Source organism: Globicephala melas, chromosome 16 (assembly GCF_963455315.2).
Source record: "Globicephala melas chromosome 16, mGloMel1.2, whole genome shotgun sequence".
Lineage (NCBI taxonomy): Eukaryota > Metazoa > Chordata > Mammalia > Artiodactyla > Delphinidae > Globicephala > Globicephala melas.
Genome location: NC_083329.1, coordinates 98,362 through 125,482, shown reverse-complemented (window position 1 = coordinate 125,482; position 27,121 = coordinate 98,362). Strand labels below are relative to the sequence as shown.

Below are 27,121 nucleotides of genomic sequence, written 5' to 3'. Positions count from 1 at the left end.
TCCTGGAACGTGGACCTGGAGCTCAGAGCAAATGGAAAACTCTTGAAGTTTAAACAGATTTTCTTTTTCTTCCAAAATAGGTCCAAGAAGAGCTGTTTCAAGTCAGAGCAAAGTGGCTTTAAGGGAGCCCCTGGCGACGGGTCTCGCAAAGCGTCTGCCCGTGGGGGGACACGGGCACGGGCCCTGGGCCCAAGGGCAGGGGCAAGGCGTGGGCAGTTCCTGTGGGCGAGGGTATCCTGGGAGCCGTCTGGAGAACCACGGGGCCACGTCTGGGCTCACTAATCCACAGATGTGGCCCCCTTCCTTTCTGGAAGGCAGCACACTACAGCCTGCGAGGGAAACCTCTCCTCTCCCCCAAATCCTCAAGTCCTTGGGCCCACTGGGGCTGTTTCTGGGGGGGATGCCACCACGTCCTCAGGGGTGTGGCCGAACCAGCCCAGCCTGAGGGCCCACCTCTCTGCCTGGTGGTCAGCACCGTCCACACCTCTCAAGTGTCCAGGTGGGGTCAGGGGAGCTAGAGTGGCCTGAACAGCTTGTAGAGTGGTGGGCAGCTGGCCAGGATGATGCAGGAACCTCAGGACACCTGCCTTTCTGGCTGGGGGGGTACCCTAACCTCCAAGTGGCAGGCAGGGCATCCTGGAGCTGAGGGGCCACTGGTCCCCTGGTAGGGTGGGAGGTGCGGAGGCTGGGGAGGGGATCGGGCAGGAGGGGGAACAGGAGGTGCCTCTGGGTCATAGGAGGAGAGGCTGCTGGACTGTCGGGAGTTGGCCACGCAGCTCCTCTGGGCTCAGAGGCCTTGGGCAGTGGAGGCAAGGGGCGCTCAGTGCTGGGCAGCCTCTGTGGTGGCTCGCGGGGCAGGCGCGGGCTGGGGGCAGATCTGGCCCCCGAGCCCAGCCCGGCCTAGGTCCGCAGCAGCCCCAGGGCGCCCAGGGCACCGCCCAGCAGCAGGCAGAGGTGAGGGTCGCCCATGGGCCCCGCGCCCGAAGTCCACGCCCGGTAGCTGTAGACGCTTCGGTTCGTTCCGTTGCCGCCGGGTGCGCCGTCCTCGTCGTCGTCTGGGCCATGCTCCCCGGGCCCCGCGGCCCTCCTCCAGCTCGAGCCCGCCGCCAGGCCCGCGGCTGCCCCCGCCGCTGCCCCCGCCGCCGCTCCCGCGGCCACGCGCAGCGAGGAGCCGGCGTAGCGGGGCGCAGGCCTCACGCGCACCCTCGAGGCCCCGCGCGCGCCCCCGCGCAGCCCGCCCCGGGCGCTGCCGCGAGCCCCGCCACGGCCGCCCTTGGCCGCGCCGCTGTCGCAGAGGAAGGTGGCCGCTAGCAGCAGAGCCCAGCACGCGGCGGCAGTCCAGTTCATCTTCGTGGAGCAAAACCTGCGGGAGGATGGAGGAAGGGACCTCAGCTTCTGCGAGGCCCAGGGCGCCCGGGGCCTGGGGACAGGGGCTCAGCATTTGGTGGTACATGGGGCCCCAGCACCTTGGAGCACTACCGGACCAGGCTGGCGTGGGCTAAGAGGAGGAGGTTGTAATGCCTGAGGATTAGGGACTCAGGCTTGGGGAGGGCGTGGGCTCTTGTTCAGTAACTGGGAAGGGGCAGCAGGGGGTGAGAGGGTTCAGCACCTGCGGGTTATTCTGTGCTTGGGGGGGGTGGTGGAGTAGGGGCAAAGAATGGGCGCTGGTGAGCACCCTCCGGTGGGCGGGGGGCGCTCAGGCCTGGGGAGGGGGCCCCGTATTCTGGGCTGCTCTGGAAGGACCGACTCCGGTCTCCAGGGCTCGGCAGGACCAGAGGCCACCCTGGGGTCTCAGGGACCGAGGGTCCCCAAGGAACCAGATCGGGGTCTGGAGAAGGGACCAACGGTGAGACTCGACCCGGCCCTCCCACCCCTTCCGGGGCTGCGCGGGGCCAGAGCCGGTTCGGGCCTCGCGGGCTCGTCACCCTGTGCGGACCCCGCCCCGCCGCCGCAGGCCCGGGCCCAGCTTAGGGTCGCCTCCCGCCCGCTTCTGCCTCGCGCTCCCCCCCCCCCCCGCCCCCACCGCCTGGCTCAGCTGCTGGGCCGGGGGACCGGGATGCGACCACCTGCCGGAGGCTCCACCCTCCGCCCGGGCCCTGTCGGCCCCTCGCTGCGTCTTCATTTCTAGCCCGGCGGGCGCCAGCCCCAGCCTCCCGGTGCGCGCCCACATTCCGCCGCCCGGCCTTACCAGCCACGGGCCTCGCTCGGAACCGCGGCGGCCGCTCCAGGGACCGCTGCCGAGCGGGAAGGACGGAGCTGCGGCGGAGACTGCACGGAGCGCCGAGCGCCGACCGCCAAAGCGCCGACCGCGGAGCCTGGCTTTTGCGTGAGGCATCCGCCCTAGGCTTGGGGGTGGGCAGACGCGGAGGCGCATCCCCCGGGAGACGGAAGGGAGGAGATAAAGGCAGGCGCTCCGAGGCGCAGCACCCCGTCCTAGCGGCCCCCCCGCACCCCCCCCCCCGGGTCCTGTCTCTCGACAGGACCCTCTCCCCCGCTGTCTTCAGCACCCGGTGCGCACACCGCCACCTTCCCACAGTCCATCCCACTCCACCCGCCCCAAACCCTAACCTCTCCCACCCCACCCTCTCCCGTTCCTCATTTCCATCCTTCCCGGGGTGGGTGTGTCCCAGACACAGGGACCAAAGAATGCGACGTCGGACCCTGAGCTCCTGACCGCGGTGCACAGAGAGGGGAGGACGGCTCTCCAGGGCCCCATGGTGTCCGAGTCCCAGAGCAGCACCCCCTCGTGGGCCCCCCTCCTCCCGCCCTTTAGTGCCCACTGTTCAGGCTCCTCCGGGGGTCCTCAGGTAGCCCCGCCACCGGTAACCCGACTGCTCAAGCCAGCGGGCCTCCCCGGTCCTGGCCGGATTGGACTCTGGGGCCACGTCTGAAATGGTGCTGTCTTGCTTCCCAAGGCTGGTTTGTCCTCTGGAATCTCTTCCCCTCCACCCACTGACTCTAGGCCTTCACCCCAGCCACTCCACCTGGGGACACCAGGCCCTCTTGATGGTGTCAGAGGTGGGCACAGGGACCTCCTGAACTTCAGAGGGTTGTTATGTGATTCGATCTCTCAGCTTCCATCAGACCCTCGTGGTCCCTGGAGGCTCAGCACCGCTGCTCCACACGTTCTCCTGGGCAATCTCAGGGCCTGTGGGTTTCAAATGCCACCTGGGCCAGAGGGGCAGCGGCCAAGTAGAGAGCCTCCCGCCCAGCCTCAGGGACTGGGCTGCTGTGGTGATGGATGGCAGGAGGGGTAGGGACAGAAATGGGGGTTCGTCCAAGGTTTGCATTCTCTGGTTGAGCCCCCCCCACCCCCGGTCCCACGCACAGAACGGCCCCCAGCGTGTTGCTCACCCCAAGGAAACAAGGGCGTTTCTCTGACGGTATCAGGAAGCACCTGGAAGCCCCGGCGCGGTGTGGGGCCTGCTGGGGACAGCTGCCGCTTTGGCCTCTCGGCGTCCTTTCCCTGTTCCGGTCGAAGCATCCTTGTGTGTGCCCTGGGGAGCCAGCCCTCTCTTACGTTCGGCCCATGGGGGTCTGACTGTGACTGCCCCCTCCCCTGGTCTTGTGAGGGGATGTGGCATGCCCTGTGGCTCTTCCTGGCCACGTGGACCTGCTTCCCAGTGTAAGGCCCCTGGCCGTGGTCTGAGCTGCTGAGAGAGGCCGCTCTCCTTCCGCGGGAGGCTGTGCCTGGAGCCGTTGCATGCGAGGACCTGTCACCCTCGTGGAGCCTTCACATGGAGCCCGAGGGCAGGTGAGTCGGGCCCTGTGCCCCCTCGACCTCCCGGGTCAGGCAGCGCCACAGCTGACGCCGTGGACCTTCTCTGGATGAGTGCTTTCCGTCACCTGCACTTAGAGGGTCCCCAGCCCGATGGCCCATCCCTGCCCCCTCATTCTCAAGGGTCCTGCCGAGCACAGGGAGCTTCCAGGTAGCCTTCCCACTGCTTTGCTTTAAAGTGTGAACAGCAAACAGCGTTTATCAGGCATCCAAAGACAGAAAGTCTGCAACACAACAGAGAAAGGCCAAGGTAAAGAAATGGGGTGAAAAAAAAGGCTCAAGAAGTTTGAGGAATTAGAAGAAAACCTAAGAAACAAACAAAAAATATTCCAACTCATAGGCTCAGAAAAGCTGGGGGGATACTATTTATATAAGAACAGGATGCTGTGACAAAGGTCGCGGCTAAGAACGAACCTCTGAGAAACAACCAGGAGAATTGAATTATAAAGGTAAGGAAATTTCTCTGCATGAGCAGCAAACGATAGCAAATATGAGAGAAAGGGCACGGTTTTGGGCTCTGAGTCTGACAGATAGTTGTTCGGAGGAGAGAGAAGAACGAAGGGCACCACGTAGGAGGAGCCACGGGCTGAGGCTTAATTAACCCTTTTCGAGACCCTAAACCTTTTCTCTTAAAATATGTAAGGGAAGCACAGAAAAAAATTTAGACTATTTTATGTTTAAATATCAACATGAAAAATCTAAATAAAATGTTAGCCACTGAGCCCAAGAGTACATAGGAAGCAGGTCGCACCACTCAGGTCCAGGTGCTTTCAACATCGTCAAGTATGCGGACGTGCTTCACTCACTGCTGCACCAAGGGAGAAGAACGCTCATGATTTTCTCAGAAGGAGAATACAAAGCATTTCATTTCTTAATTTTTTTTTGTTTGTTTTTTGGGGCGTTTTTTGCATGTGAAAATGTATTACTATCGTGCCGTCACCATCAAAACTTACGATATTGGTCCTTTCTTCTAACCTTTGCGTTAAGGCCAAAAGAGAGACATTGGCTACTTTGACAACCTACAAGACGACTCCAGGAATGTCACCAACAGCATGACCTTTGCGACCAAATCCAGCAACCAGAACTTCATCATTTTCCTCCGTAAAGTTCAAACAACCATCACTGGGTGCAAAGGCTGGGACTTGGGGGCCATCCTTCATTAACTGAAGCCTGACACACTTCCCTACGGCAGAATTTGGCTGTTTGGCTCCAACCCCTACTGTTCTGAGCACAGTTCCCTTTGCGTGAGAAGCGCCTCCGTAAGGGCTGGCCCTCTGGGCTCTGCTTTCTTGTACCGTTTATCAGGCCACTTCTGGTCTTGTCAGTGGCTACGGAGCTTCCTGGCAGGATGAAGACATGCCGTGGGCCTGAGCAGAAGAGAGCCATTTCTTAATTTTTAAATGTTATTTTTTAAATTGAAATACACACGACATGTAACATGTTGTAAATGTAACGTGTCCAACATGTTGATTTGGTGCATTTGCATGTTGTCATACGATCGCCATTGTCAAGCGTTTGATTTCCATCAACACTCACTGGTGGGGACACATGCCAAGAAAACTAGTCGTTGAAATGAATTTTTTAACCCGATTAAGGCTGTATTTCAAAAAAACCCTCAGCAGACATCATACTTAGTGGAGAGCCTTTAAATGTGTTCCCTTAAAAAATAGAACAAGAAAAGCTTCCTACTCTCACCACTTCTGTCGATCAGAGTAAAGTCCGGCCTGAGACCAGGAGACAGCCATGCGCTGGAGAAGCCACAGGCTCTGCAGTTCGACTGCTTACCACCCCCCGCAGCTGGGGAGCCAACGACCAGGCAGAGCTGACGAAGCCTGCATCCTCCTGTGGTGCTTACTGGCTAGAGCTAGACAGCAGCTGTCCCTACGGACCGGATGTGCCCTTTCCAGCTCACCCCAGTCCCCTCATCCCTGATTATACCCCCAGCTCGAGACTGGGCAGCAGCTGCCTCGGATCGGTTATGTTATACGAAGGAAAGGATGGAAGATGTGCCCGGAAACAATGTGATGTTCTGCGTGGTCCACTGATGTCTTGCGCTTTGCCCTGAAGGCACCTGAGTTCGCAGACATCTTAAACACATAGAGCATTCTCAGATATCTCTCCCATCACATGCCGAGCCTCTCCAGGATACACTGTGCCCCACTGTTAGCTGGGCAAGTCTAGAAAAGAACACTAAATCATAGAAGTTAATGGAGGAGCAGACTGAGATCGACTCCTTCAGACCCTTCATTGTAAGAGGGGGTGGGAGTAAAATGAAAACTGTTAGTACTCTCACTCTGCTTTTAGGTCGGTGACACACACACAAAATCAATGAGAGAAGTCATAAAGGTACTTCAGGAGACCAAGACTGGGTCAGTCTGAACAGGGGGTCACAAAACACGTTAGCGCCCTTCCTTGACTGTTTAGAAAATGAGTTTAGTTCTTAGAGAGAAAGCCACGGGGGTGAGGAGGAAAATGCAGGGGCCAGCCCAGTAGACGTCCTGGGCTGTCAAAACCCACCAGGCTCATCCTCGCTTCGGTTAGGGCTGCTGGCCCACGCCTAACGGTTTTGTAGGTGGCATAAAATGACTTGCAGCGGGGGTGTCATCATTGTAGAAAGGACAGAGAGTAGAATCTGGCCTTGGCCAACGTAGGACAGAGGGAGAAGATGCCTTCCTCACACCCCTTCATTCTGCCGCGACAAGTGCCACCTTACTTGCCCTTTAGGGAGGCGGAGACTCTGACACAGCCCAGACGCTTCCCGTTGCTCAGGATGATCTCCGACGGGTAGTTCCCGCTGCTGAGCCAGCTGGGCAACTGCAGGGCAGGCAGGAAGAAGTTAGACTTGGGCAGTGAGTAGGTGCCTTCTTTGAAGGGACAGTGACAGGGAAGCCCACAGGTGTGCAGGGGTTCTGGACAGGGATTCTCAAGGGGAGTTAACACTTCAAGCACACTACGGAAGTTCTCGTAGGCGCAGCTACCAAGTTGCTCCACGCCTGGGACTTTGACCCAAAAGCCAGCCACTTCGTTCTCCGGAGCTAATACCACTTTCAGAGGATCTTTGAGGCCCACAGTGGTCCTGACCGCAGCATTGATGGTCACGTTCCTGGGAATGACAGTGGGGTCAGGTTCCACAGTCAGGCTGTTGACCACCGCAGGGTGCTTCCCCTCATCGCAGTTACCCCAGGAAACGCCACCGAGCCTGGAGAGCCTTCGAGAGGATGTGTGCAGGAGCTGCTGGGCCGGCGAGAAGCAAGCCCAGGGAGATGGGGAATGGGGCCTGCATCAGGGCGTTCATCACAGAGGGTGGGTCCTCACCGGGTTAACTACAAGTTCTGTGGAGGTGACAACGCCTTTAAATGCCTGCCCGTATTGGTTATGCAAAGCTGTGCGTTCCAACATACACGCACTTCTGAAACCAAAAGGAGAGGAAGGAAGAATAAGGCAGATGCAGTGTTTAAGGAGGTAATGGCTGATAACTTTCCAAGGCTGACGAGAGAAAGCAAGTCTCGAATTCTAGAAGCGTGACAAACTCCAAGCATGATAACTACACACGCACACACACACACAAGCATACCCTGGACACCAAACACAACAAGAAGATCTTGAAAGCTTCCAGGCGTGGGGGAAAGCCAGAGATTGACCAGGTCACAGGTGGTCGGGGGAGTGAAGGTGGCGGGGGACCTTCCCGGGAGCTCGGAGTGAGCTCGTCCTGGGCTGAGGAGCTGTCCCCTGATCGGGTGCTGAAGCTCCCTGTGAGAGGCAGCTGGAGCCTTCGGAGTTTCGGCAGCTCCCACTGTGCTCCCGTCTCAGGGTGAGGGGGGAAGAGAGGAGCTTGCTGGCTGCACTGGGAGAGAGCCATGGCCTGCCTGGTGTGGGCTGGTGGCTGTGAGCAGATGCCGGGGGACGGATTTGAAGTTCCTCCCCCTGCAGCTGGTGCTAGGAGGGGCCAGGGGCCTGGTGGGGTTTGGCCAGGGCCTCGCTGATGTCGTGGTTCGGCAGGCAGTAGATGTTGGGGTTGAGCCGTGGGGTCACAACCAAGTAGACCCTGAACACCAGCTTGTTGAAGTCGAAGGAGCTGACGGCGTGAGGCCAGGTGTGCGTGAAGATGGTGGTGGTGTAGAAGACGGCCACCAGCGCCAGGTGGGAAGCACAGGTGGAGAAGGCCTTGTGGTGGCCGGAGCCTCCTGGAATGCTCAGCACTGTGGCCACGATGTGGGCATAGGAGACCACGGTCACTGGCAGGAAGGTCGCGAGCACAGCCAGGGCTGCCACGAAGTCCAGCACTTCGATGGTGATGGTGCCGGAGCAGCAGAGCCGCAGCAGGGGTGAGATGTCACAGAAGAAGTGGTTGAGGACGTTGGGGCCACAGAGCCTGAGGCCGGAGGTGAGAGCCATGGACACAAAGGAGACCAGGAAGCCACCCAGCCAGGCGCTGAGGGCTAGACTCAGCAGAGCCTCGAGTCCGTGATGGCCGGCTAGCGCAGCAGGCGACAGATGGCCAGGAACCGGTCACAGGCCATGGTGGCCAGGAGGAAGCACTCAGGGAAGCCAAGGCAGAGGAAGAGGAGCAGCTGGTGAGGCAGCCTGAGAAGGAGACGGTCCTCGCCGAGGCCAGGAGGGCAGCCCGCAGCTTGGGGACAGTGACCGAGGTGTAGAGGGTCTCCAGCACCGACAGGTTGGCCCAGAAGTAGGACACGGGTGTGTGCAGTGGCTGGCTGGCTCTGATGGTCACCACGATGGCCAGGTTCTCCAGGACAGTCACCATGTAGATCGTGAAGAATGACCCGAGCAGTGGCCCCTGAAGGTGGCACAGCCCAGGGAAGCCCAGCAGGATGACATCTGTCACCAAGGTCTCAGTGGAGTTGGTGGAGTTTCTCATAGCCCTCCCTGGCAGGGGGGGTCACTTCTGAGTACCCTGGACAGCAGAAAGATGCAGGTGTGATGTGTGCTGGGCAGGGGGCCGGGCCGTGAGAGCTGCATGGGGCACTGTAACCCTTCTCAAAGCCGCTGCAGCACTGACCCCCTCTCAGCCCAGCACGCACCTCGCCCTGAGCTAACACCTGGCAAGGGGGCCTCGGTGCCTGCACACCGCTGCGCGCAGATACACCTCTTACCTCCACACTCATGTGGGTGCTCTCAGGTGCGTACTGTTCCCTGTCCCAGCACCAGGTACACGGACAGGCATGGGAGTGTGTGTGCCCGTGCACACACACACACACACACACACACACACACAGGTGCACTCCTGCACACACCCCCAGGTACATGCACACACACTCACACACAGGTGTATGTGTACACATAGCAGGAGAGAAGACCCATTCTGCCTGCCTGGTGTGCCGTCTTAGGCTGTGTGTCTGGGCACTTCCCTGGCCTCCTCCACGTGGGCCCTCAGGGACTGCTGCTCTGTGCTGCTCTCTGGCCAGGGCCCCTCAGGCCTCAGGAAGGACACCACTTCCATCAGATGGCCAGCCGGCTCTCCAGGGGTGAGCAAAACCTGGGCCAGGGGTTTGCAGGGCTGGGGGTGTGTGGGGAGGGGTGTGGGGGAGGGGGTTTGGGGGGAGGGGGTGGGAGGGTTGATCCCCACTTTTGGTGTCCCCACATGACTCTCCGTGAACCGACCTGAGGTCTTTATCCTGTGTTTTCTGAGCATCAAAGTGGCCTTTGGGGGATGGTGGAATCGGTCCACTCAGAGCCTTTCAAGGGCCTCGCAGTTTGGAACTTTCGTGCCAGGACGCCCAGGAGTTGGGTGTCTGACGGATGGGCGAGTGGCAGGGAGGTGGGCGGGCTTGGGCGGAGCCGGGCAGTGCTCCCCACTGGTGGGTGAGGGGCTCCTGGGGCCTCAGCTCCTCTTCAACCCCTCCCCCGCTCTGCGAGGTTGGGGTCTGTCCAGCAGGACCGGGGGCGCGCTGGAGGGGGAGGGTGATTCCCGCCGGCAAGTGTACTTCTTGGGCGACCCTCAGCCGGTTTCTTCTACATTGACCTTCCCTGGGCCGGGGCTGAGCTGGTGGCCGCTCCTGGCTCACCTCGAAGGGGCTTGGAGACCCCCACTGATGGCGCCCAGTGCCCAGCCCCCTGGGAAGGGGCTGCAGGAGGGCTCAGAGCTGGTGGGGGGTGCAGAGGGGACTGAGGACTGTGTCCCAGTCCCTGGCGATGTGAGACCCGTCGGCGATGCCGCAGAAGAGGCTGGGCCTGAGAAGGGGCTGCAGAACCGGGGTTGGTGGGCCAGCTTGGACATGGGACATCAGGGCTGGGGGCTCCAGGAGCCCGTGCCCTGCTGTCTATGCCGTGCAACTTGGTGGCAGGTGTTGGGGGCACCCAGAAGGTGCTGCCCTCGTAGCACCCCCAGACCCTTTGCCTCAAGACCAAGGTCACTGCCAACCTACCCCACCCCTCCCCTCGCAGAAGGTCTCCAGGGAGGGTCTAGGGGAAGTGCCGCATCTCATTGGGTCCTGCTGCCTCAGGGCCCAGGTGGCTTTTCTGGGGCTCATTAGAGGCTTTGCCCCCCCCCCCCCAGCCCTGTCTTCTGGAGGATGATAATTGGCATTCTCACCAGCGGGACTCAGAGCAATTTGCAGGGTCCACGGAGGGACTGTGAGGGGGGAATATGATGTAAGGGGTGGGACAAATAGAGCCCGGCCTGTCACCTGCCCTCCAGGTGTCCTGGCCCTGGTGACGCCTGAGACTGGCTCCCAGTCTCAAGGCCCTTCCCTGAGGTCCAAAGGGGAGGGGCTGCTACCCTATAGCAATCGTTTTATTTCCTCTCCATGCAGAGCATTTATTTATTCGTTGGTATAAAATAAGGTAAGGGACTCTTGTAAACCGGCTCTCCACTCAAGACCTACACAGTGGCTAATAAGTGACCTTAGTTCCTCCCCTCTGCCACCCCTCCTTCCCTCTCAGAGGGACCACTCACGGGGGTTCCCCTGCTGCCTAAAGCATTTTAATTATAGATAACACATTGCTTAGTTTTGCTCGTACTCAAACGTCATAACAAAGGGTATCATGCTACATGCTGTCTTCTGGGTCTTGCTTTTTTTGTTGCGAAGGTTCTCACTCTTCGTGGCAGCTGTGCTGCGCTCATTCTGACGCCTGCGCAGTAACATTCTATCGTGTCTGCCTCGCGATCTGTGCATTTGCTCTTCGTGCGCAGCTCCTGAGTGCGGGGCGCCAGGGTTTCTCTTGCAGCCGCCCCTATGAATGGGGGTGCTGGGGCTGAACTTCACATGCAGCTGCAAGAAAATGCCAAGTTCTTTCCTCAAAGTGGCTGTAGGGATTACACTCCTACCATTGAACTACATCCTCTACAACAGATGGTGTTGGTGGATTTCCTAATATTTGCCAATTTGGAGGCTAAAAATAACATCTCACTGTGAATCGTCTTTCGCTGCTTCTCTTGCTATGGTTAGTGTCAGTGAGTGTTTCTGCTTCTGTGAGATGCCTGTGTGTGTGAGTGTGTGTGTGTGTGTGTGTGTGTGTCTTTTGCCCATTTCTCTCCATGGTGCCACCTTTTACTTATTGATTTGCAGGAGTTCTCTTTATATCCTTTTCTAAATTTCTTTATTGAGGTGTAATTTACACAGTGAAGTGCACAGACCTTAAGTGTTAAGTTTGATGAGTTTTGACGAATGCACACACGCATGGAACCCGCACCTCATCAAGATACCCCACAAGCATGCTCCTTCCCAGTCAACCCTTAATCCCCCACTTCGAGGCAGCCACTGTTCTGATTCTTTTCTTCATAGATTAATTCTGTTTCTTTCTAGAATGTAAGAGAAACGGAACCACCCAATATCCCCTCTTTTGTCTCTGGCTTCTGTCAGCATGTTTTTGAGGCATGTCCAGGGTGTCTGTGCCCGTTCCATTATATAGATAGACCATGGTTGTCTGGAAGAGTGTTATTTAATTTCCAAATATGTGGAAATTTTCTGGAGATATTTCTCCAGATATTTTAATTTCATTGTAATCAGAGCACATCCTTTGCATAATTTTGCATCTTTTAGAGTTTGAGATTTATTTAATGCTCTAGAATATGGGCCTGTATTGGGAAGTGATCTGTGTTCATGGGTCTATTTCTGGATCCTGTTCGGTTCCATTTGTCCCTCAGCTCGTCCTCTCTGACGCCGCACTGCCTCGATTACGGCAGCTTTACAGGCTTGAAGCAGCTGGTGCGAGCGCTCTGACTGTTCTCGTTCTTCAAAGTAGCTTTGGCTCTTTTAGTTCCTTAGCTTTTCCATAAATTTTAGATTCAGCTACTTGATTTCTATAAAAAAATTCTGTTGTAATTTTTATTGGAATTGCATTGAATCTAGATCAGTTTGGGGAGAATTAACATCTTTACAATATTGAATCTTCCCATACATGAACATGGTCTATCTCTTCATTTTTTGGTTCATCTTTGATTCACTTCATTAGTGTTTTTTAATTTTTACCATGTTTTGCAAATATCTTTCCCCAGGTTATAGCTTTTCTCAGTTCCTTTAAGATGTCTTTTGATGAACAGAGTTCTTAATTTTTCAGTTACTTTAGAACAGTTTTAGATTTGCAGAAAAGTTGCAAATTTAGTGCAGACAGTTCCCGTATACCGCATACCAATCTCCCCTAATGCTAATATCTTACATTAGTGTGGGGTATGTTTGTTACAATTCATGAACCAATATTGATACATTATTACCAACTAAAGTCCCTACTTCAGGTGGATTGCCTTAGTTTTTACCCAATGTTCTTTTCCTGCCCCAGGGTCCCGTCCAGAACACAACTTTACATTGAGTTGTCATGCTTCCTTAGGTTCCTCTTGGCTGTGAGCTTCTCATACTTTTCTCTTTTTTGACAGTTTTGAGGAGTTTGGGTTATCTCTTTTATAGGATGTCCCCAAATTAGGGTTTGTCTCATGTTTTTCTCATGATTAGACTGGGGTTAAGGATCTTTGGGGGGAAGACTACAGAGATAAAGTGTCCTTCTCATCATGTCGTATCAGAGGTCCATAGAGGTCCATACTGTCAACAAGGATCGTCAGTGCTGGTGCTGACCTTGATCACCTGGCTGAGGCCGTGTGTCATCTCTCCTGTCAGGTTACCCACCAGCCTTCCACACTGTCCTCTCTGGAAGGAGATGATTACATCAGCCCACACTTAAGGAGTGTGGGGGCGGGGGGCGGTCACGCTCTCCCTCCTTGAGAAAGGAATATAGACCTAAATCACTTGCAGTTCTTTTGCATGGAAGATTGTCTTTTCTCCTCATTTCTTTATTTATCCAATCAGTCCTTTCTATCAGTACAGACCCATGGATTTTATTTCATACTTTGGGTTATAACCTGATGCTATTCTAATTATTTTGTTGCTCGAACCATCCCAGCTTTTGTCACTGGGAGCTCTCAGATGATTCCTGGGCCCCTTGGACACGCCCCATCATTTTGGCTTTTCTTTTGAATACTTACTTTCTGGTGCTGAGATGCCCCAGGCTCATCCTGCACGTTTCCTGCTATACCTGGAATCAGCCATTTTCCCAAGGAGCCCTGGTACCTTTTATTATACGGTGATATTAGAAACCAACCTCTGGGGACTTCCCTGGTGGTCCAGTGGTCAGCACTCCGAGCTGCCACTGCAGGGGGCACAGGTTCGATCCCTGGTCAGGGAATTAAGATCTCTTGTGCCACGAGGCATGGCCAAAAAAAAAAAAAAAGAAAGCAACCTCTGGGTGCCAGCAGTGCCTGTCGCTACTAGGATACTGTTATCTCTAGGCCCCCCTGCCTGACGGAGCAAGGAGACCTGTGTGCACAGTAACCTGTGTGCACACACTTCCGCACGTACTTCTGTACGTAACACCTGTATCTGTGCTAAGCCAAACGGGAGACCTTGCTGATGTCTCCAGCTCTGATCCGTCACCACATGGACCATTCCATCCTCCGTGCTGTGCTTATCTGTAGATGTCCACTCCGACAGTGAAACCCCTGGCTCCCACTGCCCATCATCCATTAACTTAATTGTCCAATTCCAGTTACATTCCAATTACATGCAAAGTGGTGGTAGAATTGTTAACCTGTACTCTGTTAGGAAAAGTCTTTGTCAACTAGAGCACAGTGCTGTGTAGTTTCTCCTGCCATTGGTCTTACAGACTCCACTCATTTCCACGGTTACTTAGACTAGCACCTTTACACCCCCCGTCCTGCAGTGAGGTTTTTCTTGCATTCCTTATACAGTTCAATTGTTTGCCACCTTCTGCATTCCATCTAGAGTCCCCGAGCCTCCTAAATGATTTTTTTTAAAGTTTATTTACATTGAAGTTCACGTTTTGTACAGTAGAGTTCTGTGGGTTTTAACAAGTATCAATATCATGTATCCACCATTACACTATCACAGAAGAGTTTCGCTGCCTTAAAATCCTCTGAACCTCACCTGTTAAACCCTCTCTCCTCCCCCTGGCCCTTTGGCACTTACTGACCTTTACTGTCTCCACAGCTTTGCCTTTTCCAGAATGTTATAAAATTGGACTCACACGGTGTGTAGCCTCTTCAGACTGGTGTCGTTCAGTTAGCAATGTACCTTTAAGATTCAGCCATGTCTTTTCGTGGCTCGATCGCTCGTTCCTTTTTAGTGCTAAATGACATTCCACTGGATGGAATTAGCACTAAGTGGACCACTGTTTATTATTTGCTCACCTATTGAAGGGCATCTTGGTTGCTCCCAGTTTTGGGTGGTTATGGGTAAAGCTGCTGTAAACACTGGCATGCGGGTTTTTTCGTGGGCATAAATTTTCAGATCAGTTGGGCAAATACCTAGGAGTGTGACCGCTAGATCACATGGCAAGACTACATTTAGCTGTTAGGAAGCTGCCTAACTATCTTCCACAGTGGCTTTTTCATTTGCTTTCCCGCCAGCAACGAAGCAGAGTCCTTTTGCTCCACATCCTTGCCAGCATTGTGCATTGTCAGGCTTTTGGATTCTAGCTGTTCTTATAGGTGAGTAGTGGTATCTCCTTTTTAAAAAATTTATTTATTTATTTATTTGGCTGTGCTGTGGGGCATGTGGGATCTTAGTTTCCTGACCAGGGATCGAACCCGTGCCCCCTGCAGCGGAAGCGCGGAGTCTTAACCACTGGACCGCCAGGGAAATCCCTGCTTTTTTTTTTTTTTTTTTGCGATACGCGGGCCCCTCACTGTTGTGGCCTCTCCCGTTGCGGAGCACAGGCTCCGGACGCGCAGGCTCAGCGGCCATGGCTCACGGGCCCAGCCACTCCGCGGCATGTGGGATCTTCCCGGACCGGGGCACGAACCCGTGTCCCCTGCATCGGCAGGCGGACTCTCAACCACTGCGCCACCAGGGAAGCCCATCCCTGCTTATTTTGATTTGCAATTTTCTAGTAAATTTTGTTGACCATCTTATCATAGGCTTCTTTTTCATCTCTATATCTTCTCTGGTGAGGTGTTAAAGGTCATAATTTTAACACAGTCAAAATTTTCAATATTTATTTTTTTTTACAATTCACATTCTTTTTTTTTAATAAATTTATTTTATTTTTTTAAATTTAGTTCTGGCTGTGTTGGGTCTTCGTTGCATTGTGAGGGCTTCTCATTGTGGTGGCTTCTCTTGTTTTGGAGCATATGGGCTCTAGGCTCATGGGCTTCAGTAGTTGTGGCTCGTGGGCTGTAGAGCACAGGCTCAGTAGTTGTGGCGCATGGGCGGAGTTGCTCTGCGGCATGTGGGATCTTCCCGGATCAGGGATCGAACCTGTGTCCCCTGCACTGGCAGGCGGATTCTTAACCACTGCACCATCAGGGAAGTCCCTGATTCACATGCTTTTAAAGGACATTCTTGGCTACTCTGAGGTTAGAATAATGTTCATCTATATATTCATGGAAATATTTTAAGTATTTCCTTCTTTTTTGACATTCTTTTCTTTTTCCTTTTTAAAAATTGAAGTGAAATTCACATAACATAAAATGAACCAGTCAGCTGCCAATTTGCTTTCTGTCTGTGGATTTACCTATCCTAGATATTTCATACAAATGACATCAATATGATATGTAACATTTTGTGTCTGGCTTCTTTCATTTAGCTTAATGTTTTCAAGCTTCATCCATGTTGCAGCCTGAATCAACACTTCATTCCTTTTTATGACTGGATAATATTCCATTGTAAGTATATAGCAACTTTTCTTTCTTTATCCATCTCTTAGGGTTGTTTCTACCTTTTGGCAATATGTGAGTAGTGCTGCTACGGACCTTCGTGTACAAGTATTTGCTTGAGTACCAGTTTTCAATTCTCTTGCACCAGAAAGTGATTCAGTTATACATACATATACATACATACATACATATATTCCTTTTCAGATTCTTTCCCATTATAGGTTATTACAATATATTGAATACAGTTCCCTGTGCTATACAGTAGGTCCTTGTTGTTTATGTATTTTATAGATACTAGTGTGTATCTGTTAATCCCAAACTCTTTGGTAACTATAAGTTTATTCTCTATGTCTGTGAGTCTATTTCTGTTTTGTAAACAAGTTTGTATCATTTTTTTAGATTCCACGTATAATTGATAACATATGATATTTGTCTTTCTCTTTCTGACTTACTTCACTTAGAATGATCATCTCTAGGTCCATCCATGTCGCTGCAAATGGCATCATTTCATTCTTTTTTATGGTTGAGTAATATTCCATTGTATATATGTACCACATTTTCTTTATCCGTTCATCTGTCGATGGACATTTAGGTTGCTTCCATGTCTAGGCTATTGTAAATAATGCTGCTATGAACATTGGGGTGTGTGTATTTTTTAGAATTGGTGTTTTCACTTTCTTTGGCTATGTACTTAGGAGTGGAATTTCTGAATCATATGGTCGTTCTAATTTTAATTTTTTTGAGGAAACTCCATACTGTTTTCCAAAGTGGTTAATATCATTTGCAAATATTTTTCTCCCATTCACTAGGTTGTCTTTTCATTTAGTTGATGGTTTTCTTTGCTGTGCATACAATGGAATATTATTCAGCCTTAAAAAAGAAGGAAATCCTGCTATATGTGACAATATGGATGAACCTGGAAGACATGCTCGGTGAAATAAGCCAGGCACAGAAGGATGAATGCTGCGTGACTCCACATATACGAGGCATCAACAGAGTCAAACTCATAGAAACAGAGGAGGATGGAGGCTGCCAGGAGCTGCGGGAGGGGAAAGGGGAGCTGTGTTTCAATGGGTATAAAGTTTCTGTCATGCAAGGTACGTTCTGGAGCTCTGCTGAACACATGGTGCTTATAGTTAACAATAGTGTGTTTGCACCTTAATTTTGAAGAATGGGACAGTGGTGTGGTGATGGGGCCTGGGGTAGCCTTGTGTTCCCGTGCTGCACAATCCCGAGAGTGGATAGGAACCTTCCCCTCCCCCCAGAGCATGGACTTTATTGTCCAGCTAGTTGCCAGGTGTTTAATGAGGCCCGGCTCTTGTCCTAGGTACACCATACTAGGTGTAAATACAGCAGTAGGAGACACAGTCCCTGTCCATTTGAGGCATATAATCCAAGTATTTCTCAGGAATTACTCCGTGGTCAGAAATAAAATCTGGACTTAGCTGCCTGTATTGCAAGGAACATTCTTTAAAGTCAACATTTTAAGGAAAAACATTACACCCTGCACTTACATAGTAGGAAATTTCTTCCTGGTAACATCAGCTTCATCATTATCAATAAACAAGGTTTACTTTTGTTAAAATTCACCTTACATTCCCCTCCTCTGTAATTTGAAAAAAGATTTTTAAAAAATTAATTAATTAATTTTTGGCTGCATTGGGTCTTCATTGCTGCATGTGGGCTTTCTCTAGCTGCAGTGAGCGGGGGCTACTCTTCGTTGCAGTGCACAGGCTTCTCACTGCACTGGCTTACTCTTGTTGTAGGGCGCGGGCTCTAGGTGCATGGGCTCAGTAGTTGTGGTGCACGGGCTTTGTTGCTTCATGGCATGTGGGATCTTCCTGGACCAGGGCTCGAACCCGTGTCCTCTGCATTGGCAGGCGGATTCTTAACCACTGTGCCGCCAGGGAAGTCCCATAAAGATTTTTTGAAAAGGGAATTTTATGAGGTTAAGCAGTGGAAGGAAGGGCTTAGGTATAAATTTGGCCAACAGTTGTCTGGGCAAAGGAGCTCTAGGGTGTTGAGTGAACCCAGCTCATCTCCAGGCCATTTTTACTAATATTTTGAGGACAACAGAAAGCCCCTGAGGGTGGATGGGAACCAGTAAGCATGCAAAGGTGGGGGGCTGTCCCTCCTGTAACCACGGTACGTCCTGTAAGACGCTGTCTGAGCTTGGCCCTGCTGGTCCTGAAGAAGCAAGCCACCAACATGAGAAGGCCTGTGGGAAGGCCCCAGGGCAGGGCACGGCGGTGGCCTCTCCGGCCGAGAGCAGCCAGAAAGAAAATGGGACCTCAGTCCCACAGCTGCAGGGAGACAAATTCTGCCTGAGGGTCCGGCCCTGGTCAAGCCTCAGATGAGAACTCAGCCCACCTGACTGCAGCCTGGGGCCCCGAGCAGGACCCAGCTCAGCTGTGCTCAGGCCGGCGTCCCACAGAGACCGTGAGATAAGAAATGTGTGTTGTTTTGAGCCACTAGGTTTGTGGTGATTCGTCGCTCAGCGCAGAAGAACGTAGGTGGTGAAGGAAAGGGTGCTGGTGATTCGTCGCTCAGCGCAGAAGAACGTAGGTGGTGAAGGAAAGGGTGCTGGTGATTCGTCGCTCAGCGCAGAAGAACGTAGGTGGTGAAGGAAAGGGTGCTGGTGATTCGTCGCTCAGCGCAGAAGAACACAGGTGGTGAAGGAAAGGGTGCTGGTGATTCGTCGCTCAGCGCAGAAGAACACAGGTGGTGAAGGAAAGGGTGCTGGTGATTCGTCGCTCAGCGCAGAAGAACGCAGGTGGTGAAGGAAAGGGTGCTGGTGATTCGTCGCTCAGCGCAGAAGAACGCAGGTGGTGAAGGAAAGGGTGCTGGTGATTCGTCGCTCAGCGCAGAAGAACGCAGGTGGTGAAGGAAAGGGTGCTGGTGATTCGTCGCTCAGCGCAGAAGAACGCAGGTGGTGAAGGAAAGGGTGCTGGTGATTCGTCGCTCAGCGCAGAAGAACGCAGGTGGTGAAGGAAAGGGTGCTGGTGATTCGTCGCTCAGCGCAGAAGAACGTAGGTGGTGAAGGAAAGGGTGCTGGTGATTCGTCGCTCAGCGCAGAAGAACGCAGGTGGTGAAGGAAAGGGTGCTGGTGATTCGTCGCTCAGCGCAGAAGAACACAGGTGGTGAAGGAAAGGGTGCTGGTGATTCGTCGCTCAGCGCAGAAGAACGTAGGTGGTGAAGGAAAGGGTGCTGGTGATTCGTCGCTCAGCGCAGAAGAACGCAGGTGGTGAAGGAAAGGGTGCTGGTGATTCGTCGCTCAGCGCAGAAGAACACAGGTGGTGAAGGAAAGGGTGCTGGTGATTCGTCGCTCAGCGCAGAAGAACGTAGGTGGTGAAGGAAAGGGTGCTGGTGATTCGTCGCTCAGCGCAGAAGAACGTAGGTGGTGAAGGAAAGGGTGCTGGTGATTCGTCGCTCAGCGCAGAAGAACGTAGGTGGTGAAGGAAAGGGTGCTGGTGATTCGTCGCTCAGCGCAGAAGAACGTAGGTGGTGAAGGAAAGGGTGCTGGTGATTCGTCGCTCAGCGCAGAAGAACGTAGGTGGTGAAGGAAAGGGTGCTGGTGATTCGTCGCTCAGCGTAGAAGAACGCAGGTGGTGAAGGAAAGGGTGCTGGTGATTCGTCGCTCAGCGCAGAAGAACACAGGTGGTGAAGGAAAGGGTGCTGGTGATTCGTCGCTCAGCGCAGAAGAACACAGGTGGTGAAGGAAAGGGTGCTGGTGATTCGTCGCTCAGCGCAGAAGAACACAGGTGGTGAAGGAAAGGGTGCTGGTGATTCGTCGCTCAGCGCAGAAGAACACAGGTGGTGAAGGAAAGGGTGCTGGTGATTCGTCGCTCAGCGTAGAAGAACACAGGTGGTGAAGGAAAGGGTGCTGGTGATTCGTCGCTCAGCGCAGAAGAACACAGGTGGTGAAGGAAAGGGTGCTGGTGATTCGTCGCTCAGCGCAGAAGAACGTAGGTGGTGAAGGAAAGGGTGCTGGTGATTCGTCGCTCAGCGCAGAAGAACGCAGGTGGTGAAGGAAAGGGTGCTGGTGATTCGTCGCTCAGCGCAGAAGAACACAGGTGGTGAAGGAAAGGGTGCTGGTGATTCGTCGCTCAGCGCAGAAGAACGTAGGTGGTGAAGGAAAGGGTGCTGGTGATTCGTCGCTCAGCGCAGAAGAACGTAGGTGGTGAAGGAAAGGGTGCTGGTGATTCGTCGCTCAGCGCAGAAGAACGTAGGTGGTGAAGGAAAGGGTGCTGGTGATTCGTCGCTCAGCGTAGAAGAACGTAGGTGGTGAAGGAAAGGGTGCTGGTGATTCGTCGCTCAGCGTAGAAGAACGTAGGTGGTGAAGGAAAGGGTGCTGGTGATTCGTCGCTCAGCGCAGAAGAACGTAGGTGGTGAAGGAAAGGGTGCTGGTGATTCGTCGCTCAGCGTAGAAGAACACAGGTGGTGAAGGAAAGGGTGCTGGTGATTCGTCGCTCAGCGTAGAAGAACACAGGTGGTGAAGGAAAGGGTGCTGGTGATTCGTCGCTCAGCGTAGAAGAACGTAGGTGGTGAAGGAAAGGGTGCTGGTGATTCGTCGCTCAGCGCAGAAGAACGTAGGTGGTGAAGGAAAGGGTGCTGGTGATTCGTCGCTCAGCGTAGAAGAACACAGGTGGTGAAGGAAAGGGTGCTGGTGATTCGTCGCTCAGCGTAGAAGAACACAGGTGTTGAAGGAAAGGGTGCTGGTGATTCGTCGCTCAGCGTAGAAGAACGTAGGTGGTGAAGGAAAGGGTGCTGGTGATTCGTCGCTCAGCGTAGAAGAACACAGGTGGTGAAGGAAAGGGTGCTGGTGATTCGTCGCTCAGCGTAGAAGAACACAGGTGGTGAAGGAAAGGGTGCTGGGCTGTAAGACTGAAAATATTTTTAGAATCAGCAGTTACCTGAAAGGCGTTCCTGTGTCTGCTCTAGCAGGTCTTCACTGAGAGTAACCTGAGGCCTACAGCACCTCTCCAGGTCCACACAGGTGCTGTTGATCAGGACCAGGGGAGGAGCACAGCAGCCAGAGCTGGCGGGGCAGAAGAGAGCCCCCTCAGGAGTCTCCTTTGAGGTCTGTGCCAGTCGGTCCTGAATGTCTGTACAAGTGGCAAATCCCCGTATCATCAATTTTATTGATGCTCTCAAAGAACCAGCATTTGTTTTCATTGATTTTCTCTCTTTTTTTTCTGTGCTCCATTTCACTGATTTCTGCTCTGATCTTTATTATTTCCTTTATTCTGCTTATTTTTGTGCTTAGTTTATTATTATATTTCTAGTTTCTTAATATGGAAGCTGATATCATTGATTTAAGGTCTTTCTTCTTTTCTAACATAGGTGTTTGATGCTATGAATTTCCCTGAGTACTGCTCTAGGAGAATCCCACAATTTTTGATATGTTGTGTTTTTATATTCATTAAAAACAGTTTCTTATTTCTCTTGATTTCTCATTTAACTAACAAGTTATTTAGAAGTGTACTGTTTCCAAATATTTGGAGATTTCCCAGGTATCTTATTCTTTTATTGGTTTCTATTTTAATTCTATTATGATCAGAAACATACACTGCATCACTTTCAATTCTTTTAAATTTGAGACTTGTTTTACAGCCTAGAATAAGGGTCTATCTTGGTAAGTGTTCCATGTGCACTTGAAAAGCATGTATTCTTCTGTGTCTCGTGGCGTGTCCTCTAGGTGTCAAGTAGGTCAAGTTGATGGCTGTTCAGTCTACTGTGTCCTCCCGCTTCTGCTTGTTCTGCCCCCTTGGGTTTCGTAAATACAGTTGTTTCGTCGAGTTTCTCCTGAGTCCTATGCTGGCAGCTGCTCGTCATCTTTCACTTCTTCACGCACCTTCTCACCTTTGATTTTGTGCTGAAGGTGATATTTGAAGCAATATTTGAAGGAATGACTGGCATTACTCTGATGTAATCCCTCCCTCCAGGAGGGATTTTTGTTGGTTTTTACTTCCTCCAGACACATGGTGGTGCTGGTTGTTTAGAATCCTGTGACTCCAAGTTCAAAGTCTGCACTTTCATGCTCTGAGGATTCTCGACTTGTGGTTGTCCTGGGCCCCGGGGAGCTGGATCTTGCCTGAGTCACCCTCGTTCCCAGGGTGCAGCCCCTCCCTAGGCAGGCTGTGGGTTTGCAGGGTCACCGTGTTTGTGGGGTCTGTAGGGCCTCAGCTGGCCTGAGGGCCGAGTCTGGGCTCCCCGCACTAGACACCGGTGGTCTTTGTTCCTCAGCCTGGCAATTTCTCACTGACTCTTGTCCCTTTGCTGCTTTTAGGATTAAAACGTGGTTCACTCCCCTTATCTGGTTGTCCTCCAGGAAAAGGTTAATCTGAAGTGCTCAGTTCTCCAGCCTGGGTCTGGAGCTCCCCATGGTTTCCTCTGCGTCTCTGGTACTCTTGCTTAGATATCAGATCTCCGGGCCAATTCCCTGATTTTGAAACGTGTTTGGTATCCATTTTGCATGTCGATTCTTGCCTTGATTTTCTGAACGATTTCTTCAATTCACTTCTAATCCTTACTGAAATTTTATTTCTGCCATCATATTTCCAGTTTGCAAGTTTCTCCCTCTCCCTCTCTCTCTCTCTCTCTTTTTAAAAAGTTTTTATTGTTTCAACAACGCAATCCATGTTTTCTCATGTCCGAGGATATTCACAAAATTCTTTCCCTTTGAGCTCTGCTTCCTCTGACTTCCAGTCCTTCCTTAGTTTCGCTCCATCTTGCCTGCTAGAGGCTCTCATCAGATGTCTGGTGACCCTCAGCTCTCAGCCTGCACTGGAGAGGCCCAAAATGCTGACTATACCCAGGAAGGGTCACTGGGCTGGGGCCCCCACTGTCAGTGTCCTTGGTTCTGGGCATTCGTGGGAAGTGTTCTCAGAGAAGTTCCATCCAAGCTCCCATCTGGAGGGACCAGGGTGCAGGACTGGGGTCTCGCCATCAGATATCTGGGTGTGTCCTCCCTGGGCCTCTGTCTCTGGAGTTCTGGGCACGTGTCACCACCAGAGCAGCTGCTCTGCTCCCTCCTGTTGGGTCCCTACCCCCTGCCCCACGTCAGCCTGTCGCTCAGTCCCAAGAACGGGCCCTCCAGACATCCTAGTGAGCTTCCAGGTCTCCAAAGCCCATTTAAAAGTCAGTCCAGGGACTTCCCTGGTGGTCCAGTCGTTAGGACTCCACACTTCCGCTGCAGGGGTCGCGGCTTCGATCCCTGGTTGGGGAACTAAGATCCCACATGCCACATGGCGCGGGCAAAATAAAAGTCAGCCCACTCATTTGTAGTGTGGCTGGGGTTTTAGCTTTTTGTCTGCACTGTACGGGACTCAGAACGGGGCCCTGTGTGGGTCCACACACTTGACGTTGAAGTAACACCCAATCGAGAGCTGGCTGCCCAGCGAGGGCGGGAGGGGAGCCGACTTCTGTCTTTAGGACCTGGTCCTTTCAAGCCCGTGAAGACAATTCCTTGTAACAGGGGAGATGCTGCCGCCAGCCCTGGCCCCTGCTGGAACAGGCTGCATCACGTGTGCAGGATGTATCTGGAGAACAGAAACCTCAGCCTCGTATCTCTGCCCTTGTTTCGTGTCTGCTCCAGGTGGCAGGAACCCCCCGTTTTCATCCTGCAAAGACTTTAGGAGGTAGCAGGGCCCCGAGCTCCAGGGTGTGGGCTCTGGGATGGGCAGCTCGGGTTCAAACCCTGCCCTCCCCCGGCCACCTGAGCCTTGGACAGGACAGCTGCCCTCCCCGCGCCTCTGCTCTCTCAGCTGTCCCGCGGGGTCATGGCGGGACCCTGGCTGAGCTCACCTGCTACAGACCCTGGGGTGCCTGGTGGCTACAGGGGCGGCGGCGACTCCAGGCAGAAGAGGGAGCCTCGTCAGACCTCGGTGGTGTGGTGTCAGCCGCCGGTGTGGCCAGGGCCTGGGTACCACTACCCCGGGCCCCCGTCTCCACTCTCCCACTACGGCTCCTGACAGCCATGTCTGCTCTGAGCTGCCGCTGACTGGCTGTGGGACTTGGAACAGAGATCTGTACTCACCCAGCTCCTGTTTCTCAGTCTGAAAGATGGAGCAGAAGGGCCACTTCTTTGATGGGGTGGGAGGTGGGCCTGAGTTCTCATCACACAGATGCACGGGGACAAACCACAAGGTCCCCGTCTTGCACCACCATGTACCAGTCAACACACGTGCTCCCCAAACCCAACACGAGCGCAAGAGCCACACACCGTCCCCCAGACTTAGATTCACTCACAGGTGCCTGCACCCTCCGCGCCCAGCCCACAGGCCCCCGAGCAGAGCAGGCATTCACGTGGACACCACACCCCCAGGCAGATGAAGACACAGAGACAGCAGTGCCCGTGCCCCAGAGAGACACTCAGACGTCCCTGTACACATGCCACCTGCACAGAAACACATGGACAAACACGGCTCTGACACAAGGGTAAACCCCCTACCACAGACACGCTGCCCTGCACACGGGGGCCAGTCAAGACACGTACCCGGCTGCCGACAGCCCTGGCTGGCTCGCTGCCCATTGTTGCGGGAATGGGCACACACAGGCATGCGCTCGGACACGGGAACACAGGCACACACACCCTCAGCTCCACCTGTGCTAAGACTGATGCAGTCTCAGGCGGTGGGGCTGGGTTCAAGCCCCAGCCCTGCCCACGCTCTGCTCACCTGTCATGGGGCGCCCGACAGTTCTCTGGGGCAGGGGCCTGGCAGACGCGGCTCCTTACCTGGTCCCGAGCGCTCAGAGGGACTCAGGTTCTGCACGGGTGTTCGGTTGGGTCAGGGCAGGCAGGGGCTGACCAGGGGCTCCTGCAGCGTGTGTCCTGCTGACAGCTGAACCCAGCTCTGGACGCCGGGCCTGCGGATCTCCCCATCCCAGGACTGTTGCGTTCCCTGCGACCATCCAGGTGCATCCCTCCCAGGATAGAGCTCTGAGGATGCAAAAGGGATGAGCCTGGCTGCAGAGATTCCCTCCACAGTAAAGAGACCGTCTCGGGGGAGACAGCAGCCGATGCTTGAGATGGAAGCAGGCGCCTCCTCTGAGGTCCCTGTTTCACAGCAACGGGAGTCTGGTCTTCTGGGAAAGCACAGCGGACCACAGCCTCCTCTGCGCGGGGAGAGCGGCCGGGGGCTGGGCAGCCTGGGAGCCCACACCACCCGCCTCCCAGCCCACGAGTGTGTTTCCAAAGGATAACCGAGTCTTAAATGGGAGGCTGACGTCGATCCTCAGTCACTTTCTTCTCACATGAAAAGAGCCCACAGAAGGGAGAGGCAGGCGGAGGAGGACAGGGCCAGGCTCCTCCCCCTCCAGCCCCCACCCGTCCCAGGGGTCGGTGCACAAGACACCCACACGGCCCGCAGCTCCTCCTGGGAGGCCAGGCCTCCGCCCAGGGGCCCTCCTGTCCTGTGATTAGCTCTGTCAGCCAGAGTGGCGGGAATCAGAGCCCAGAGGGAAACCTGCCCTCCCCCGCTGTCCTTGTGGGACCACAGTCGGTGTGACAGAGGTAGGATGTGGGTGCAGGTGGACACCCTGCCATCCAGCGGCCGCTCAATGCAGCAGAGGGGGCTCGGGTAGAAACCACTGCCCACCCCTGGCCAGAGCTGGGGGCACAGGAGCGGCCTGGGCCGTGCCCCAGACCCTGCTGTCCTGGGTGGGCTCCACGCTGCCTGCTCCGAGTGGCTGGGGCTCCCGGCCGGCCGCATGGTCACCTACCTCCTTGCTCTCCGGTGGTCCACTGTGAGGGTCACATGAGGTGGACGGAGAAACCCTTTAGTGAGGCACGAAGGGGTGTCGGCCCTAGGACCCTCTGCCCAGGAACCCGCAAGGGGCCTCGGCCGCTTCCTGGCACGTGGGGCGCAGACCTCGCCATCAGTCTCTGTGCTGAATCAGAGAAGGGGTCCCACAGGCTGCAGGGGACAGCTTACCGGCCCCTTAAAGGTGGGAGAGGGCCCTGCTGCCACTCCAGCTGCCCCGCTGGTCCCGGGTGGGGGTAGCTTGGCTGTGTGTCCCTCTGCCCCGAAGTCATTTTACAGAAGTCCTTTACTCCTTCATCGTTCAGAGGCGTTTGCTGGGTCCTCACTGGTCTCCGCCTGGGCTCTCAACTTCAGATGCAGCAGTGAACAGACAAGTTCCTGCCACGTGGAGCTGGGGTGCTGGAGGAGGTGGATGGCAGGCTGGTGAGCAGGCCCTCCTGGGGCCCACGGGTGGTGACGCGTGCCGGGTGCAGGGCAGGGCTGTGGCTCGCGCCGACTCCTGAGGGCCCAGGGGCACTGGAGATAGCAGGGGAAGGAGGGCCAGGCAGAGCCAATGGTGACTGCAAAGGCCTCAGGGTGCTGCGGCGTGGGCTACGTGCTGGGGAGGGGCCTGGGGCAGAACCACGGCCGAGCTCAGAGGTGGGCGCCCCTCAGTGGTCAGTGCACATAGCCTGCTGGTGTCCTCGGCGCTTGGCTTTCTCAGGGAGAGGTGCAGGGCTCTGACCAGAGCGGGGCCAGATGCATCTTTGCTTTAAAGGAGCGAAGCGCCGGGGTCTGGTCTGGGGCTGTGGCTGCAGCTTGTAGCGTGCACTCTAGTGTGACTGTGGTGGGTCAGTCACATCCACCACAGGATGGATTCTGGGGCAGAGCCCGTGGGCTTGGCTGATGGATTGGACGTAGGTGTGGAAGAGCCAGGAGTCCCAGGCTCTGGGAGCCATGGGATTGAGGGGTTCGGTGGAAGTCAGAAGTAAGTTTTCTGTATGCTTATTTGGAGATGAAAGGACAGTCAGGTGGAGACGTGGACGTGTGAGACTGGAGTCCAGAGCTGGGCTGGGGGTGGAGGTGAGCCTTCGGGGGTCCGTCTGGGCACGATGGCATTTCCTCACGAGGCTGAGAAGAGGCCCAAGGCCTGGGGCCTCCCACGGCCGAGGGTGTGGGATGGGAAAGGAGCCTGGAGCGGGCAGGTTGGCGGGGAGGAGTGAGCCCCGGCGAGGCTGGTGAGGTTGGTCTTCTTTAGCTGTTGATGATGTCCTTAACCTCGCCTGGTCCACCACGTTCTCAGGATGCCAGAGCTAATGTATTCAGGATGTAATTTTAAGTGATTGAGAACGTGGCCAGCCCTGATGACCACGGGAGGACGCTGAGACGTGGTGGTGGTGTGGGTGGTGTGTCCACTCTCACTCTCTTCCTGCTGGGCCTGGGCGCAGCGGCGCAGCTGTGGGCTCCGGTGCAGGG

At 54.3% G+C, this 27,121-nt stretch overlaps 2 protein-coding genes, 1 long non-coding RNA gene and 2 pseudogenes across 3 annotated transcripts in view; 2 read left to right on the top strand and 3 right to left on the bottom strand.

Annotated features, from left to right (window-relative positions):
• Positions 1–759: 759 nt before the first annotated feature.
• SPRN (shadow of prion protein) lies at positions 760–2,439 on the bottom strand. The gene is made up of 2 exons (XM_030832189.2): positions 2,189–2,439; positions 760–1,363 (listed from the first exon to the last, which is right to left on the bottom strand). Exon 2 carries the CDS (start codon positions 1,345–1,347, stop codon positions 901–903), a length of 447 nt encoding a protein of 148 aa, XP_030688049.1. The 5' UTR covers positions 1,348–1,363; positions 2,189–2,439; the 3' UTR covers positions 760–900.
• CYP2E1 (cytochrome P450 family 2 subfamily E member 1) overlaps positions 2,434–27,121 on the top strand; it is a 55,107-nt gene continuing 30,419 nt past the window's right edge. The window contains exon 1 of the mRNA XM_030831951.2: positions 2,434–3,754. The gene's annotated coding sequence lies outside the window, so the exon portion shown is untranslated. The remainder of the gene's footprint in view (positions 3,755–27,121) is intronic.
• On the bottom strand, positions 6,488–7,073 carry LOC115839784 (ganglioside GM2 activator-like; annotated as a pseudogene).
• Positions 7,715–9,045, bottom strand: LOC115839795 (olfactory receptor 6B9-like; annotated as a pseudogene).
• Positions 13,977–17,498, top strand: LOC132593650 (uncharacterized). The gene is made up of 3 exons (XR_009559394.1): positions 13,977–14,735; positions 15,833–15,911; positions 16,712–17,498. It is a non-coding gene; the product is annotated as an uncharacterized lncRNA (long non-coding RNA).